The sequence below is a fragment of the Monodelphis domestica genome, chromosome 5, assembly GCF_027887165.1.
Source record: "Monodelphis domestica isolate mMonDom1 chromosome 5, mMonDom1.pri, whole genome shotgun sequence".
Lineage (NCBI taxonomy): Eukaryota > Metazoa > Chordata > Mammalia > Didelphimorphia > Didelphidae > Monodelphis > Monodelphis domestica.
The window spans coordinates 298,539,951-298,559,848 of record NC_077231.1 but is presented as its reverse complement, the minus strand read 5'-3'; the positions used below and the strand labels follow the sequence as shown (position 1 = coordinate 298,559,848).

Below are 19,898 nucleotides of genomic sequence, written 5' to 3'. Positions count from 1 at the left end.
CAACAGGCAAACTAAATGCTATTTATTGTTATCTTTAAGGCAAGCAAAAATAAGCAGGAGCTTTCCTTCTATAGTATACCTGAGTTTGATGAGTGGAAGAAACACATAGAAAACCAGAAGGCCTGGAAAATAAAATACTACAAAGGTTTGTGGTTCGAGTCCTATATACATTTTATGAAACTGCTACTGTTTTTCTTGTGAGAGTTCTCAACAAATTCTCATGGTCCCCTAATAGAAAAATATTTTGAAGAACATTTTCTTTATATTTCTGAGCATATTATGGATTTGTTTTTTTTCTCTCATTATGTAGGGTTGGGTACCAGCACAGCTAAAGAAGCAAAGGAATATTTTGCAGACATGGAAAGGCATCGGATTTTGTTTAGATATGCTGGTCCTGAAGATGATGCAGCTATTACTCTAGTATGACAATTAGCTCCTTACCTCTTCCTCTCTCCTCCTTTTGCTTTCTGTTGCTAACATATTATCTAAAAAAATTTTTTTAAACTCAAGATCTAGAAACTTTCAGGCTACACACGGTAAAGTCATTATCATTAGAGCCCTCCTATATGGTAAAATTAACTTGGCTGTACAAAATACATTCTAGGAGAAATCTAATTCCCCACAAACGGAAAAAGAGAAATGCTTAATAAGAAATTTTAGAGTTAAGATTTTTCATCATTACTAAAATTTAGTTTTGATGGTTGGGCCTCCAGTTTTATATTAAATAACATCTTTAATGATCTCATATTTCAGGCATTTAGTAAGAAGAAGATTGATGACCGTAAAGAATGGTTAACAAATTTCATGGAAGATCGGAGACAGCGCAGGTTACATGGCTTACCAGAGGTTAGTTATAAAGTGATGGTATGGGGGAAAGAAAAAATAAGAAGTAAAATTAATGCAATAACAATGACATTATATACCTTTTTTTCTTAGCAATTTTTATATGGTACTGCCACAAAGCATTTGACTTACAATGATTTTATCAACAAGGAGTTGATTCTTTTCTCAAATTCTGACAATGAAAGATCTATACCATCTCTTGTTGATGGTAAGTATCTTTTTTATTAAAAAAATATTGTTTGATTATTCAAATAACAAGCATTTATTAAATAGCTATTATGTGCCCCCTACAAAAGTGAAACAATGGCTGCCCTGAAGGAGTTTATACCCAATCAGGGGAAAAAACACAGACAGGTATATGAAAAATATATGCTTATTAAATATGAAGTAATTTCAAGGGAGAGGCACCTACAGCTGAGGGAGAGATGTGATCAGGAAAGTCCTTGTGTAAGGGATGGTATTTAGGCCAGACTTTGATGGAAACCAGGTAGTCCAAGTGTTGAAACTGAAGAGTTGGGAGTGCATTCCAGGCCTTGGTAGGGCATAGCTTGCCATGTAGATAATAGAACTGACATTTTTGATGGTTTATGTGTGAGAACAATAGGGGGTCAATTAGGCTGAACTGAAAAGTATATAAAAAAGAGGAATCTAGAATAAGGCTTTGATGGTAGGTTTGATCCATGTTGTAAAAGGGCTTTCAGTGCCAAAAGGGGTTTGTATTTGGTACAATATACAATATACAATGGTAAGAGGGAGTCACTGGAGTTTTTTGAGCAAGTGATTGAGATGGTCAATCCTATGCTTTAGGTTTAGCTTTTATAGCTTTTGGGTGTGGGTAAAGGGGAGATAGTTGGAACCAATCAGAGAGACTCTTGTATTAGTCTACGTAGGAAGTGATGAGGGACTGAATTAGGACATTGACTATGAGGAGAGTCAACTACAAGGGATGTGTAGAGAGAAGAGACAAGATATGACCATGAAGTAGATGGGAGAAAGCAAAGTTGAGAATGATTTCACACACCTGGAAGGCTGGGACAATGCTGCTGTTCTTCATAGAAATAGAAACATTTGGAAAAGGGATGAATTTGGGAAGAAAGTTTTATTTTTACCATGAGTTTGAGATGCTAAGACATCTAAGACTAAGTTCTAAGTTCTAAGGCAGGTTTGATAATGGGGACAATTTATTGTAGGAGACAAGAAAGCTGCTAGGTTGATCATGATCGAGGCCCAGAGGATCATGGGCAATAGCGAGGGCCCTGCTCACATTAGGTGACAAATTTGTAGCAGATCCAGACAGTTCATTGTGGACTTCCTCCAGCCAGCTCATGAGCAGGAGCAGGGAAGAGGAAGACAAAGGGGTCACCCAAGGCTAGAGCACAGCAAGGTGTGGCTGGTGACAGGGGGAGGGCTTATGGTATTAGTGTAGAAGACGTCTTAATGTCACACTGCTTAATTAAGGGCAAGATGGACAGCTGAGCCATTGTCATTTGGTAATTTTCCCAATCTGTCACCTCTAGTGTGCTTTTACTTTCCTCTCCTCAGTGGTGATGTCCTGGCACATCTGAGGTCCTGGTGAGGAAGAAGTGAAGGAAGTAGGAGAAATGGAGTGATAGAAGTTATGGATAAAGGGATTCCACAATTCTTGATCATGGAAGTAGTTGGTAATAGCAGCATTAAGAATGTGGATGTGACTGAGGCCATGGAATTGAGGGGATTGAGATTTTGAGAGACCAGGGGATTGGAGGTAGCAGCAGAGTATATATAAAGGCAAGGTTTGGATGGAGAGAAAGAATGGGAGCCAAGTATTGAAGTTCTTGAAGAAGGGAGGATTCTGTGGGATCTGGTGCATAACTGCCCCAGAGATTTGGATTGGGCAATGTACTTATGGGAGTGATGAGGACATGGAGAGAGTCCAGAAGGGGCAGCAGGGAACAAGGATGAGAAGATAGAACTGACTAGTAGGGGCGGCCATAGGCACACTGTCTCCTGAAGAGAACCCGGCCTCCCTGAGCGAGTGGAGCAAGAGAGGAAGAGACCTCAGAAATGTGAAAGGAAGTTATCTGCAGACCAGGGCTTCAATGGGGCACAATGAGACAAAGGGGTGGGGATGAAAGAATGGAGAGTATTGGCAAGGTTCTAGTAGACATTGAGACAGTCTGGAGCCCTGAGAATGGAAGAGAAAGAGGTTAGACTGCTGACCCTTGGTATGTACCCTTTGGCACATAGATCTAAAGGTATACTTGGGAATCTTTGCAATGGCAGAGTCTGTCAGTTCTCTTTCTTTCTTCTTCCCTTTTTCAGGCCCACCCTTACCTTTTTGTTTTAGTATCAAAGAAAAGTGGCAGCTACAAAGTGTCTGAGGCCAGATTTGAATCCAGGTCCTCCCAACTCCTGTTCTTTGTCATCTCTTTTAAGTATGAGAGAAGAAAAGAACTTGAGCTTTTTAAAGTGATTCTTCCCATAGGTGAGGTACTAGCAATAAGAGGTCTTTTTTTTTTTTTCTGAGTCTTAGGCTGGACTGTAGAAGTATCTTTGAGGTAAAGGGCCTGATTTAGTTCTGGAGGCATGGAGGACTTGTTGTCTAAGGCCAAGGTCCTAAGCTGAATCATGGAAATAAAAAAAAGTGAACCAAATCAATCAATAGTTCATCTTTTAAAATTATATGTATTTAAGTATAGAGAGTTTATTAGATGAGTTCAGATGTTTATAGTCTTATCCATTAAGGCCCAGCTTTCATTACCTATTCAAGAAATGGCTTTTCTGATTATTTCAATATAGAACATTCTCTTTTCTCCATATTTATATGCATTTTTATATAACAAAGGTTCTAAAAGTTGATTTTAAGAAATATTCTTATTTTTTGTCTGAGAATTGTTTAACATGTGCTAAACCTGTCATTTCAAAGTAAAGTACAAGCTTCTTGAAGGATGGAATTGTGTTTTATACTCTATATTCTCTCATAGTGCTGGATACATAGTGGTTCTCCTGCTTTATAGGTAAGGAATGAGGAATGATTTTGATCCTATGTTGTTGGTTTGGTTAAATCCCAGGAGTAATCAGCATTTTGTTCATATGGCTATAGATTAGAAATCTACAAAAAAAACTTTTGGTATCAGAGGGCAAGTCTGCATCACCAGCAAAAAAACTTTTACAATTTGTACTTTATATTTAGAATAGGGAAAAAAGATTATTAGAATGAATAAACCAAGTAAATATGCTAGTATAGACTTGAGACATCTGATATATATGGTCCTTGAATTTATTTCATGAGTTCTCTCAGTTAATAGTATGGAGATAATTTACTTATTTTTGTCAGCTTTACATTTAATCAAAATAAAACTGCTTTTGTCTTTTTCTGAATTACTAAAAAACTGTTGGTGTTAAAAATCCATCAAAGTCATGACTTTTAGTGAGATTGAGTTGTTTTCTTTTTTTACAAAATAGGCTTTAAACCAGGTCAACGAAAAGTTTTGTTTACTTGTTTTAAGAGGAATGATAAACGGGAAGTCAAAGTTGCTCAATTGGCTGGTTCAGTTGCTGAGATGTCTGCTTATCATCATGGAGAAGTAAGTGTTAAGAAAATTGGAAGTATTTTCATACTCTCCCCTCAAATATATATCTACACACACATAAAAACATATAAACATTAATATTGTTACACATTTTTTCCTTTGTAGAGTCTGTTGGAAGTTTAAAGGAACAAGAGTTATGGATTTATTAAAATAATAAATTATGGAAATTGCAAGATAATAATTATACATATTAGAGAAAAATATCACTTGAAATTTAGAATATTAATATTATATTGTTTGTGTTTCTGTTTTCTAGCAAGCATTAATGATGACAATTGTCAACTTGGCCCAGAACTTTGTTGGAAGTAACAATGTTAATTTGCTTCAACCTATTGGTCAATTTGGAACTAGGCTTCATGGTGGCAAAGATGCTGCAAGCCCTCGTTATATTTTTACAATGTTAAGGTAACCTCTTAAGTGCTAATAAAATAAAAGGTGCTTTGACATTTACTGAAACCAACTAAAAGATTAATCTTTTATGTGATAAACTCTCCTTACTTTGTTGTTTGAAATTAGATTTTTCTACAGTCATCCTCTAATGCCTTGTCATAGCAAAGAGGTGACTCTGGATACACACAGGTTACATTGGTGGAGTTCAAGCCCTGGCAAGTCTACCAAACAAACTGTCAGCAAGCCTTGATGGTCTAGAGATGGACCTTTTACCATATGAGAACCAACCAAACTAACTGGAGAGATTCATCACTAGGATGGGCATAAAGTAACGAATTTTTTGGCTGTATCAAGTCTTGATGACTCTACTAAGTCAAAGAATGAAAACAGTTTATATTAGGTTTACTGAGAAAGCCCCATATCTAGGAGTAGATGAAGTATTGAACTAAAATGGAGACTTGTGCCTTTGCCAATGTATAATAATGCATCATTATTTTCTATTTAGTCTCACAGTTTAAATAGCCATACCTGCTAAATGATCCAAAAGAGTGTACAAGTCTTGGTGTTTCCATTTTTATGAATTCTTGTGAAATATACTTTAAGCAATGTAAGAATTTCTTGTCTTTTATTACATTGTGCATTCTTACAGTAGACTGGAATATACATTGATTACATATGTTAGAAACATATGTTTAGATAAATCTATACATTAATCAGCATTTTTTAAATGAAAGGTTATGGATGAATAGATTTAGAGTTGGAGAGTCCCATAGTATTAATTTCTATAAATACTAAGTAGATAATATAAAATTCTATTATTTTAACCTTTCATCTGAGTGGAAGAAAGTATTTGGTAATGAAAAAATGGAATGTTTTGTGTATCTTATTTTAATTGAGCTGGAAATTATTATACATAATTTTTACTAATAAACTCCTGAAGTAAGATAAATATAAGTAAAATGTGAAATTTCTACCTATTAACTTTTTCATAACCAAATCTCAACAGATACTCTATTTTCTGTATTTTCTTCTAATTAGCACTCTAGCAAGGCTGCTTTTCCCTTCAGTGGATGACAACCTCCTTAAGTTCCTTTATGATGATAACCAGCGTGTAGAACCTGAGTGGTATATGCCCATTATTCCCATGGTTCTAATAAATGGTGCTGAGGGCATTGGTACAGGATGGGCTTGTAAACTTCCCAATTATGATGCTAGAGAGATTGTGAACAATGTCAGACGGATGTTGGATGGCTTGGACCCTCATCCCATGGTAATAAATTAACATTTGTTAGGTTGTATTTCTAATAGTTTGCAACACTATATGTAAAAATGTTGAACAGGTTTTTTTTCCCCCCTGGGGTATGTTGTACCAATAAAGGCTCTTTGAATTAATTTAGGACGTGTGTTTCAAATAAATTTGCACATATGTCCAACAATAAACATATATACACACACTCAAACACACACACACACATATACATATATATATACACACACACCTTTATCTTCTGTCTTAGAATCAATATTAAGTATCAATTCCAAAGCAAAAGAGAGAGGTAAAGGCTAGGCAATTGGGGTTAAGTGACTTGCCTAGGGTCACACAGCTAGTCAGTGTCTGAGACAAGATATGAACTCTGGACCTCTCATCTTAAGGCTTGGCTTTCTCCACTGAGCCACCTAGCTGCCATCAATAAACATATTTATACAATATTTGTCATGTAGTAGGACTATAAAGATGGCTTTATATCTTAAAGATGTAAGTCTCTAGGAAATCTAGAGTATTGGGGATTAAAGTTTCTTTTTCCACCCCATAAAATTGGGGAAGAAAAATAATGTATGGCAATTTTCTTAGTTCTTATTTTACCTCTATAATATACCAAATGTGAAGAGCAAATTTAGCTGTGAATAATAATGCATATCCCTAAACTAACAGAATAACTTGAAACCTATAAAGATATTAACAGTAGGAATACCATATATTTTATACACTTTTTTTTCTAATTTTCCTTTCTTACCCTCTGATTCCTGTTCTCTTTCTGATTATTTTTTTTTAAAAACCACTTTTACCCTATCCAGAGAGTGTTTTTCTTCTTTCTCATGATTTAAAAATTCATTGGAAATTTTGTCCAGGGACATATAAAGAAAAAATTTGAAAAAAATTTTAGAGTTATTTAAAGTCTTCATTGATGTATTTCTAGAATGTTTAATTATTGCCATATTTGCATTAAATTATTTTGGATATAGGAATTTTATTAAAGAATTTTAAAATATTGAATGAATTGACTAGAAAAGTTTAAGAAAAATTAATTTAATAATTACAAAAATTTAATGACCTACTTTGTCCTAAGTACCATATGAGATAGTGAAGTGTAAGATTCACTTCCTGTTCTCAAGTAGTTTTCAGTTTAATTAAGGAAACAAGAAATGAGCATTTGAATAAGCAAAAGATTTAAATACTTCTTCAAGACACTGATAGAAGAGTTATCTAAAGGTAATATATGATTAATCGCTAAAGTTGAGAGAGGGACCACATGGTGTTTAACCTAAGTGGGAGCTGGAAGGCTAAAGAAGTGAAAGCCCAAGTCTAAAAGGATAAATATCATTTAGATGGGCAGAGAGGAGATAGAAAGGGCATTCCAAGGAGATAGAATGGTATGAGCAAAAGTGGGATTGGTTAAGTGAAGGTATATTGGAGAACATGTGAGTCCAAAGGAGAGAGTTTGGGCAAATGGTTTCTAAGGAATAAACCATAAAAGTTATATTGGAGCTAGAGGAAGAAGGGCTTAAATGAATACTTGGCTAAGATGTCTGGAATTTTTCCTCAAGGTTATGAAATCTTTAATGTTTTTGAGCAGAAAAGGAACATGATTAAGAGTTTTATAATTAAAAAAGGTTAGTTTGGTGGCCGGGCTTCAAGTAGAAAAAAATCATAGCCGTGAAGATAGATCACGAGAAGTTCATTTTGTTCTGGACATAGGTAACATGTGTGTAAATTGTCATAGTGGTTTGGGGAATTGAATAAAAGGGAAAATTGGAGATTGTAGAAGACTTGACATAACTTGGTAACCAACTAGATGAGAGAAGAGTTCAAAGATAAAACCATGTTTTGAGCCTGTACAACAGGGAGAATGGTGGCACCACTAAAAGAAATAGGTAAGTTGATACCAAGAGCCTGAACCTTGCTGAAATCCATTAGGCATTTGAATATATGGATTCAGAACATGGAAGAGAAATCAAAATCAAGTTTCTTTGAATTTTATAAATTCTTTTCATTTGTGTTTTTACAGCTTCCAAATTACAAAAATTTTAAAGGAACAATTCAAGAAATTGGCCAGAACCAGTATGCCGTTAGTGGTGAAATATTTGTAGTGGATAGAAATACAGTAGAGATTACAGAGCTTCCAGTTAGAACATGGACACAGGTTAGTATAAAAGCATGATTGTGATTAGTATTTCTAAGTTATTTGTTAAACTTGGAATTTAATTTTAATTAATATTTTAAATTTTCTGTTGTAGCATCTGGATTTACTTGTATTGAAAGTGGTTTTTAATCTGAATAAATGATATTCAGACTGTACTTTATCTCTGTCTCTCAAACACATATATAGGTATATGCATCTAATGTGTATCTAATTAAATACATAGGTTTTTTTTTCCCTACTAACAACTTGAAAGTTTATGGAAGTTCATAATATGTTCCAAGTTGAATTTAAAGCTCCTCTCACTAATTTAGAAGGTAGAAGTAAAATAATAGTGCTTTTATTTGGTCAGGTGTGGTAGATTTTTATTGTTCTTTTGGCTTTAAAAATAATGCCCACTGAAATCATGTCATGGGACATATAACTGATGTTGCAAAGTTTAAAGCATTCATTGAAATAAAGGGGGAAGATTAGGGATGTGGCATAAATGCCAAAGATTTTTCTTTGTGCTCTCTACCTTTTCTATTCTGAGAATGGAAGAAAGCTAGTAAGTTGTGGCTTGAATCATGCTATCTTCTATCTTCCCTAAGACGGTCTCTATTACCTGATTTAGTGATGGACAAAAAGTGATCCAGGTGAGAAGCAGATAAATGTTTTCAAAAGTTCCCTGAACTATTCAAAGTCTTATGGCATAGGATGTCTATGAATTCCTTAGCTAGTAAATAAAAAAGGGACGTTTGTATAAACAAAATACTATTATAATTTTTAAAATATTTGAACACATTAGTTTTAATGAAACTAGAAAAACAATTATTAAGATTTTTACATGGCAAAACTCTTAAACTTTAAAGCTTCAATGTTTTCTTTGGTAATCAGTAAATTGCTGATCTCATTTTTACATTCTTACAGGTATACAAAGAACAGGTTTTAGAACCTATGCTGAATGGAACAGACAAAACACCAGCATTAATTTCTGATTATAAAGAATATCACACAGATACAACTGTGAAATTTGTGGTGAAGATGACAGAAGAAAAACTTGTGCAAGCAGAAGCTGCTGGGTTGCATAAAGTCTTTAAACTTCAGACCACTCTTACTTGTAATTCTATGGTAACTCAATGAATTTATTAAACTCTTCTTTTACATTGTTGGAGTATTGATTTTAATGGAACTGGTGATATAGAAGCCTGACTTTTCCCCCCCAAGTTGTTTATGGTCCTTAATTAGCTATCATTAGGAAATATAGTAATATGTGATTATATAGAAAGAATTTCTGTCTTATGATATCTTGTATAATTTCTATTTTATTATTTCATGTGAAAATATTTAGTGATTTTGATAGTGAGTACTATTCAATTGTTTAAAACTATCCTTAAGAAAACATAAATGTTGGAGCAGCCCAGTAGCTCTGTACATCTAGTACCAGGACCTGGGTTCAAATGTGGCTTCAGTCACTTTCTAACTATGTGCAAGTAACTTAACCCCAATTTCCCAGGCTTTCTCACTCTTTTGTCTTAAGGAACAATGCTTAGTATCTGTGTATCTGTTCTAAGATAGAAGGTAAGGGTTTTTAAAAAAGAAAACTTAAATGTCAGTTGTATAGACTTTAAAATTTCGATAGATAAAGCATTTAAACACTTAGTAGGTACCAGGCACGGTGTGCTGGCTAAGCTGGCCTTGCCATTCCTCATCTCTAATACAGTGCTTCTCTCATTTCTGTACCTTGGTGCAGGCCATGCAGCCTTCCTTACCTGTGCCTCTTAGAATAGTGCCTAATTTCCTTCTAGACCCAGTCCAAGAGCCACCATCTTCTCCAGCAGGGATTTCCTGTTTCCCATGGTTGCTCAGGCCTCTTACCAAATCACTTTGAATTGATTTTGTATATACATATTGTCTCCTCTAATAGAAGGTAATGTTCCCTGAGGGCGAGTGCTCTTTTGGGTTTTTTCCTTTTTTTTGTTTCCCCACTTAGCTTACCACATGGTGAGCAGTTAGTAAATGCTTATTCATTTACTCTTTTGTACTTGCAGTGTGTAGAACAGTGCTGGCCACATAACTGATGCTTAGTCAATGCATTTTAATGGATTGTCGGTGTTTCTGTGGCCATGAGACAAATGTCATTACTTTATGATCATACCTTGTCAAAAATATCGTTCCTTCAACAAACATGAATGGTAAAGGACTCAACTCAACTCTGAATTTTTCATAATCCTAATAATGAAAAACCTCAAATAATTGGAATTTTTCTTCATTTTACTTTTATAAAAAAGTACATTATGTAAACACCTGCTACCAAGGATTGATGGACTTAAAAAATATTGATATCTTTTGTTTTTTACATTGCCTTTATTTCCCAAAATTGTCCTCCAAGACTCTTTCAGAAAATATTCCTGTAAAATAAAGGGTGAAAAAAAGGAGTGGGAATGCCAATAAGACCAATGATGAATGAGCTTAAAAAGAAAAATGTTCTAGGGGTATGCCATAGGTATCATTAATGGTTTAGCTAATTCTGATAACTGGGAAGCGTAAACTGAAAACTTGGATTCAAATTTCACCTCTGATGATTGTTTCCTGCCTGTGTGTTGTTGGAGAAGACACTTGGCTTGTATGGGCCTTAGTTTTCACCTCTGTAAAATGAGAGAGCTGAACAAGAAGGCCTTTGAAGTCCCTTCCAGCTCTAGATCTGTGACCACGTATTAAATAGTCGTGACATACTTTGCCAAGAACTGTTAATGGAGGAGTTGAAGATATAGAGGAAGAAAAACATTGGGAAAGCATTGATGCATTGACTAAGTAAAAATGGGCAAATCTGAACATAACTTGGGGTTCTAAAAAAATCCATGGAAAGGCAAACACACATTGGAATATGGCATATGTCTTCATTTTTAAATGAGCAATTTTTTTCAAACTTTAGAAGAAAGTCTTGGAATAGAAAAGTAATATGGAAATTTTTAGGCTGAAAGGAAAATTTCTCTGGGGATTTTATAGAAATTTTGGAAAGTGTTCTTAGCTAACAAAGGTCATCACTGCAAATGCATAAGGTTTCTTTTATATAGCTTCTACAGAAATATTTAAAGACATATTCTTGAAATCTTATGTTAAAGGCTGTGCATGTTCATACAAAGTAGAATTCAGATGGCCAAATGTAACAGTTGAAAAGTAAGCAAATACACATGCTAATATAGAAATCTAAAGTTGATTTATTTTAAAATTTCATTTTGAATAGGTGCTGTTTGACCACATGGGATGTCTGAAGAAGTATGAGACTGTACAAGATATTCTGAAGGAGTTCTTTGATTTAAGGTTAAATTATTATAGTTTACGTAAGGAATGGCTTGTGGGAATGTTGGGGGCAGAATCCACCAAGCTAAACAATCAAGCTCGCTTCATTTTAGAGAAGATACAAGGGAAAATTACTATAGGTAAGATGAAACTTTTAAAAATTGGAACATTAAAGTAGAAAAAACTTTATTATTAATAGAAGACATTTTGATCAATAGAATATAAACATATACAAAATGAATCTCTTTTCTTGATCCTAATTTTATTTTTCCCTCACATAGAGAATAGGTCAAAGAGAGATTTGATTCAAATGTTAGTCCAGAGAGGTTATGAATCTGACCCAGTGAAAGCCTGGAAAGAAGCACAAGAAAAGGTAATCATTTGCAGAAGAAGACATTCAGAGAAGCTTTTAAAAACACCCCCTCAAGCAAATCAGTGGAAACCCCAGCTCAAACCCTAAGTATTGCATTGTCACATTAGTGCTGCTAAAGGTGCTGCATTGTGCTCTCTGGAGACTAAGTCTTCTGTTTATCCCCAGAACAGATACAGCACAGGGATTTGCAGTGCACACCTACCCCAAAGCCTTTTGCCAGTGTGACTCAGCCATGGCCTGGAGCACTCACTCCAGGTGTGCAAAGGTAGCTCAGTCTCCTGGACCTCTTTCCTGAGCCTGCCAATCAGGGTGTCCGTTGTGGTGGTGGTGTTGTGAGGTGCATGTTTGTGGTCAGGGAGTTGCACTGGGAGGACACAAACTTTTACACTTTTACATAGTGTAAAAGCATAGCCAGGACATGGCAGCCACCACTCCTTTGGACCAGTCCTAGTTCACATTGGGAACATGACAAAGTCCAAAGCTCAGTAGGGGTAGTCAGCTGTGTACTGAGCCCTGAGCTTGGTTTTATAAAGGATTTTCTCCAGGGACTTGAACTTTTGGGATGCACATTAAAAGGCTACTAATTGAGCCATGTATTCCAGATCATTGAACCATACAATATCCATTCAACAAATGGAATTGCCGAGCAATGGTCATTTTTAAAATGTTGGTAAAACATTATGATTGAGAACACAAAAATGAAAAAGTGAAGAGATATAAAATAACTAGTGTTAGGAAACTTTGGGGAGCTTGTGTATGTATACTAAACTGTATAAAATTTTAACATTTTATTTTTATATCTGGGGTTATAGCATTTCAAATTGAGTGGGAACTTAAATTTTTTTTTTCTTAAAAGTTCTCAATCATAATGCCTTCACAACCTTCATCAAATTAGACTACTAGTTTTTCCTACATTATAAGACTTTTTTCGATGGGTGGTCAATAGAATTCCTTAGAGTAATAAAAGTTTAAGTAAATTATGTGACATAGTTCTTGAAAGTCTAGATTAGTAGATTATAAAGGTTAGGAAAAGAAATTGGCCAGAGAGGGGGCAAACCCCAAATGAATTACAATGTTTTCCTGTGATTGTGCTCATTTTGGGCTTTTTTTTTTTACCCTCTCATCCTCTTAGCATTACTCTTATTTCTCTTTGCTCATGTTCTCTCTTAATTCTCTTCCTCTCCTCGTCCCTCACTCTTAGGCTACACTGAGTTGCTATTTTACAATATCCATCCTTGTAACAGTTCAAAGTTGGGGAAATAATGGATTAGTAAAATACTAAATTTGAATTGTAGTATATAAATGGCTCCAGTCATGTGAATACCCAGCCAATAGTGTGGCAAGCAGCAAATTTATACACAATTTATAGTGAGTTTCAATTTAACTGCATGTAATCTCTGGCAGTGGATGTTAAGTGAATTGGTCACACAATTGGGAAATGTCCGAGGTCTGATTTGAACCTTGGATTTCCTGGATCTAGGCCTGGCTCTCAATCCACTGAGCCACCCTAGCTGCCCCCTATCTCTGGGACTTTGAGGTAGTAAAAGGGACTGCTTTATGTACCTAATTTTAGTTTTCCTAAACCATCCATACTAATGAGTATTTTTTAAAGTAACATTTGAGGAAGAAAATAAATACTCAAGATTGAGAGGCTACCATTTAGTAAACAAACAAATAATTATAGACCTTTAAAAAATAGATTTTTAAATGTGTCAGAATAAATTACATTGCTGGTGCCACTGGTTATTATACTTTTTAAAAATTTTCACAAAATTTGCTTTGTGAATCACTAGAATTCAGTCCAAATAGAGTGTTAGTGGTTTTTATCTAAATCTGATTTGGTAGCAGTAGCATACTGTGAAATGAATTTTAGTAATGACTTACAACCAAAGTATAACTTTATGTTATGTTTTTTACAATGTTTAAAAAAATTTAAAGTTGCTGTTGTTTATAACAGTAAACTTATTGATGGATATTTTTTGTTCATCAACACAACAGCATTGATGAATAAAACTATATCATATTTCTTGTTTATTTTTTCTTTCCACTTTGATTAATAAATATACTTATAAAGAGAAACTTATATGGAGAAACAAACATGCTTTTAAAGATTATCCTTTTATATTTAAAATGACAACTTATTAACATACAGTGGCAACAAAAATTAAATGGAGCAACACATATTTTTTAACATTAACTATTATATATATATTTATATATATATAAATACTTGCTAGCTGAAAATTAATGCCAAAACATGTCATTTAGGACTTTTTGGAGACTATTCTTTGTAAAAAATAATTTCACAAATACAATTTTAGTACAACTCTGCTATTTCTTATTCTTCTAACTCATTAATCTGGTTCTTAATAACCTACTAAATTTTAAGGCTCTTTTTCTTGTTTATAAGTCATCTTATGATTAATAAGACTTCTATGTTAGGTAGAAAGCATTTTCCATTTTATAATACACAAGGTAATTTTTAAAATTTGAAATTGCACAATCATTCCCTGATATGAAAATTTGACAATTTCAGGGGTTCTATGTTTTATTGATATATATTGAGGCTCAACTCTGTCACTCATTAGATTTTTTTTCATGACTTAATGGCTCAACTAATTGTATATAAGCTTCCTGAATAAATTGCCATATAAACATATTCTTCTTAAGATTGAGTCTTTCCAAAATATACTTCTTTCCCCTAGCTCCTTCCACCCAAGGGAGAACATTAAGTCATTAGGATGATTATTTTAGTACTTTAAATATGTGTTATTAATGTACAGGAGACTATGGAAAGTTTAATTGCATTTTTTCTTTCCAGGCAGCAGAAGAGGAAGAAACACAAAACCAGCGTGATGATAGTTCCTCTGATTCGGGCACTACCTCAGGCCCTGATTTTAACTACATCTTAAATATGTCACTTTGGTGTCTTACTAAAGAAAAAGTTGAAGAACTAATTAAGCAGAGAGATACAAAAGTATGAATTTTGCATAGTAAATATTTTCAACCTATTTCAATGTTATCAGTATCCCTGTTTTCTATACATACAATATTTCATGTTGTGATTTATTATGAGTTTTTAAAGGACCATGCTAAACCTTGTAGTTAACTGTTATATTTTTATTATAGGGAAGAGAACTCAATGATCTTAAAAGAAAATCTCCTTCAGATCTCTGGAAAGAAGATTTAGCAGCTTTTGTTGAAGAACTTGATGTATGTTATAATCTATGTGGAAATTTATTTTGAGAATGACGTTTTAGAGAATAAGGATCAAACTTAATTTTGGATTAGATCATTTTGGAGGTGCCTTACAGTGCTGCATGTACAATTTTTTAAATGTTGTTTTTAGTAGAGGTTTAATGTGTAACAGAATTAAGCTTAAAGAAACTTCAACTCAAACATAAAGTGTATTTCCATTTTGTTGAATGTCCAAACCATATAAATTGAATTGGTATAAATTTCTCACTCATAATGTCTTTCTTAAAAATGTAATTTAGACTGAAAGTAATGCAGACTTCTGATTCAACCTGATTAATTTCTGGTGGCCAAGAAATTCCTAGTAGGAACTTCTAATTGAAGGAATCAGTCACTAAAACAATGAGCATTTATTAAGCACTGTCTGTGTATAATGCATTGTGTGTTAGCATCTGTGGGTACAAATGCAAAAGTGAGAGTTTCTGCCTTCTAGGAACTTTCAGTTACATTTCTTAGATAATTTCAGGTAAACTCAAAAAGTAGAAGCAAAGCTTTCCCCTAAGTGTTAGAAAGTGATAATTTCTCAAAGATCTTTCTTATAAATGTCCCAACAGGTCAAAATTTAGAATGAAGCATAAACTTTTGAAGAATTTTATAAAAATAATGAATCTTTTAAAACTTTAACCCGTTAAAATTATAGTTAATCCAAATGTCATGACATAATCTGACTTCAATAAAAAGCCAGAAATATAACTTTTATTTTTTAAACATCAATATTATGCAAATATATATTTTACATTTTTAGCTATGTTTATCTAATTCAATTCTTGTCACCCTATTTTTGGATTATCAGACTTCTTAGATTGAGAAACATTCATAAATAAAATGTGTGTAAAGTGAATTATAATTTCTCATTGACTGCAACTGTAATCTCAGAGGTGCCTTTCCATTAAAAATACACATTTGCAAACATCACAAAGAATGAGAGAGTCCTTTGAAAATATTGGGGAAATGAAAAAACAAATTCTGATAGTAATAATTTAATCTGATCTTTTGAACATGGTATGATAATGACTTTAAATGCTTCAGCAATTTTAATTTATTTTTTTATCTTGTCTTTATAAAGCCCCAGGGAAAACTCCTCTGTTTCCCTTTGAGAGCAATCTCTTGCCACTCAAAATGATTTCTTTTCCCAAGATTTAATGGTTTTAGGCTTTGTAGCTCTGCAAAGATGGTTTTGTATTGAGTCAAAGAATATTATACTAGTTCATTGAGTCAAATGATTCACAAACAAAAATAAATCTTATATGTACCAGTCTATGAAACATTTAAAAATATCTCTTCCATCTTACACTTGGAAAAGGAACTCTTCCAGGCAACTTAAAGGACTTCTTTTCCCAAGATTTGGAAATATTCTCCCCTGCAGAATTTTCATTATCAAAGGAAGGCTTCTTTTGTAATTTGAATAACTGATACAAATAATTCCCCCATTCAGAGCATTGCTAAGTTGATGCCTTTTCATTTTGCTATAATTTTTCTGACCACTTTATGATTAGAACCTGAACTTTTATAAAACATTTATTTTAGACATTTTCTTATCTTTATATCTAAGCAAAGAGACAGAATTTGTCACTGATTAAAGTCATATTTGCTCATCATTTGCTAGAGTCTGGTAAATCTAGATAGTGTTTTAACATAAAATCATGAAATTAAGTAATTTGAAGGATCTTAGAGATCATCCCACCCAGGTTTCTTGTCTAAAAGATAGGAAGTATAAATGCCAGAATGGGTGTAACTGGGTGACAGAGCTGGATTGAGAATCCAGTTTGCCTGATCTCTTGTCCATTGTTCTTTTTATCATATAGGATGTATTTAGTATGTAGTGTAATAGAATCCTTTATTGCTTTTTTGTAAAGTTTATATTTTTTTTTGTTTTATTATATTTACATTGATTTTTGTCTAGTAGGCAAATTTTCAGTTTGTCACTACTTTATGATTTCTTTTTAGAAAGTGGAAGCCCAAGAACGAGAGGATGCTTTGGCTGGAATGGCTGGCAAAGCGATAAAGGGTAAAGTTGGCAAACCCAAAATAAAGAAGCTTCAATTGGAAGAGACTATGCCATCACCTCATGGCAGAAGAATTGTTCCACAGATTACCTCTGCCATGAAGGCTGATGCCAGCAAAAAACTGCTAAAGAAAAAGAAGGTAGATAAAAATGTGCACCTCTTACTTTAACCCATTTATGCCAGTAGAGCTCATTGGAGTTGTGTTATTAAAATATGAAGAATAATTGATCTATTAAGTGATGGTTAGGATATTCAACTTTGTTTTTTCACTCTGGCCCTAAATTTTTGTTTCCTGCCTTTGTTGATCATTGTCTCTAAGTGAGAGAGGGAATATTTCTTATGAAGTTCAAAAAATAGCTAACAACCAGATTTCACTAGCTTGCTTTATGATATCAAGAATTTTCAATGTAAGACTATAAGCTGACCCCAAATCTAATTAATATGAGTATCTCTTGGTACTATGTTTTACTATAAATATTTCATACAGAATTTGTCTACTTCATTGAAGACCTTCCAGGGAAATTATTTAACATTCTTTGGTCATCCAAGTAACAATTGGGTTGCCTATCCTTTGTTCTTTGCTCCTGATAATATAATTGACTGTCTTTGTCCCAACATTTCCTGGATGATATCTTTAATGCATCTTTTGCATATTTAGAGCTGTACTTTGGAATCTTAAAGGAGCTAATCAGTTTGCATAATTATCAGTCCAAAAGTGCCTTCCTTGCTAAAAAAGCTGGAGACCTTATTTTTGCTAGAGAGGAAACCTACTATATCCCGAGCTCTGAAAGTTGTACCAATGAGGAACATCATTTGCTGTAGTGCTCAGGTCCTCTGCTCTTGGTCTCCATCTGACCATTCTGGGTTTCAGGATACTTTTCTTACAGACTGGTGAACTCTTGCAGATGATGCATCAAACATAAGAACATCCCTACATCATGCAATGACAGCACTGTTTTCTTGTAAGTCTGTTCATCTTCACTCTCCTTTTTCCTATTTAGGGGGAACTTGATCCAACGGCAGTCAAAGTGGAATTTGATGATGAATTAAGCATCACCCCTGCAGAAGGTGCAGGAGAAGATTCCCTGACCACATCTACTCCTGCACCAAAAGGACCCAAGCCCAAAAGGGAGAAAAAGGAGCCTGGTAAGCTACCTGTGTATAAAATAATTAGAGCTGTCCCAGTCAATAAGCATTTATTAAGTGCCTGATTGAGATGGCCAATAGGAGTTGTAATGTTGGAGATGTGAGTTTGGAGGTCACCAGAGAAGTTAGGGCAAGATAGGAAGATTTGAGAATCATCAGCACAAAGATGGTGATTAAATCCATTAGAGCTGAAGAGATCACCAAGTGAAGTAGGGTAGAGAGAGAAGTTGAAGATGTAGGACAGAGTCTTGGCTACGTACAGTGAGAGGATGTGACCTAGAAAAAGATCCAGCAAAAGATTTGAAAAGGAGCAGTCAGGTAGGTAAGAGGAGAACTAGGAGAGAAGAAGGATGCCTTGAATATTGTTACAAGGGAATCAGCTTAAAAGACTGATATATATATTAATTTAAGGTCGCCAAGGAATCAGCTATGTAATTCCTAAATGAAAAACTCAAGTCAGCCGTCAGCCTTTTTTGGAGTTTAATTACAATAGGAGCAAGAAAGGAATTAGAGATATATATATAGAGAGAAAGGGGAGAGAAGGGAATAGGGCTTAAATACCCCTTCTGTTTAGGCTGGGCCAAAAGGCCCAAGCCCTTAGATAGCTGGGGCAAAGAAAAGAGATCAGTCCCTATTACTCACGTGTCCAAAATGGAGAAACAGTCTCCGAGGCCCCCACCTTCAGCTTCCTTCAGAGCAAGCTCCTCAGAGCCCAGGAACCACACCGACCAAAAACTCAACCCCCCCCCCCCCCCTTCTCCAGACCCTCCTATCTTTAAGGACACCATCCAAGTTGCCTCCCCTCAGTTCTCACATCTACCAATCACTCTTCATCAATTTCCCTGTCAATGGAGGCTCTCGCTTAACCCAGGACCGCCCAGAGGTTTCTGGCTTTTGCACATGTCTGTTGAAGGTCATATTTTTCAAATGATTAAATCTTTACTCCTTTGTTACAGCCCTTTCTAAATCCTGTTAACTTGAGTATGGTAGAGATTGGAATAATTAAATTTTGATCTAGGCTGCAGCCCTTACTCAATCCTATTAGGACTGAATAGGGTGGAGATTTATTCCAAGTATCTTCATTGTATCAATTCTAAAATCAATCAAGACTCGAAGAAATTCCTGTTCTATGCTTAAGCATAGGTCAAAGTCCTTTCCATTGTTCAGCAAAGGGTTTCTGTCCTAAAGTAATCTTAAGAAGGGAAGAGAAGGAACCTCCCATGCCAATGGGATTCCCATTCCAATAGACTATCAGTAAGAAATTTTCCAAGTATGAAATATCCCAATGGTGAAATTTCCAACATTTATAAGTCTAAGGAAATTTGAGGTTTACAATATTGAGGTGAAGAGAGTGACTGACAATGTCCCAAGGTGGCAGAGAGGTCAAGGAGAATGAGGACTGAGGAAGGACCATTGAATTTGGCAACTAAGAGTTCACTGGTAACTTTGGAAAGAAGCGTTTGGGGGGAATGATGAGGTCAGAAACCAGACTGGAGAAAGTTCAGAAGTGTGAGAAGAAAGTAAGTAGAGGCTTCTGTTGCAGACTGACTTCCCCAGAAATGTAACCACAAAAGGGAGTAAAGATATGGGATAATAGCTAGTGGAGATAACA

At 34.6% G+C, this 19,898-nt stretch overlaps 1 protein-coding gene across 2 annotated transcripts in view; it reads left to right on the top strand.

Moving 5' to 3' along the window:
• The window catches only part of TOP2B (DNA topoisomerase II beta), an 88,853-nt gene that overhangs the window by 51,555 nt on the left and 17,400 nt on the right, over positions 1–19,898 (top strand). For both annotated transcript variants that reach the window (XM_007505183.3, XM_007505182.3), the window contains exons 15-29: positions 40–145; positions 311–420; positions 754–846; positions 937–1,051; positions 4,288–4,409; positions 4,672–4,820; positions 5,844–6,075; positions 8,093–8,227; positions 9,134–9,334; positions 11,451–11,646; positions 11,788–11,879; positions 14,701–14,856; positions 15,009–15,092; positions 17,082–17,279; positions 18,142–18,286. In XM_007505183.3, the coding sequence (XP_007505245.1) occupies positions 40–145; positions 311–420; positions 754–846; positions 937–1,051; positions 4,288–4,409; positions 4,672–4,820; positions 5,844–6,075; positions 8,093–8,227; positions 9,134–9,334; positions 11,451–11,646; positions 11,788–11,879; positions 14,701–14,856; positions 15,009–15,092; positions 17,082–17,279; positions 18,142–18,286 (2,134 nt within the window). The remainder of the gene's footprint in view (positions 1–39; positions 146–310; positions 421–753; positions 847–936; positions 1,052–4,287; positions 4,410–4,671; positions 4,821–5,843; positions 6,076–8,092; positions 8,228–9,133; positions 9,335–11,450; positions 11,647–11,787; positions 11,880–14,700; positions 14,857–15,008; positions 15,093–17,081; positions 17,280–18,141; positions 18,287–19,898) is intronic.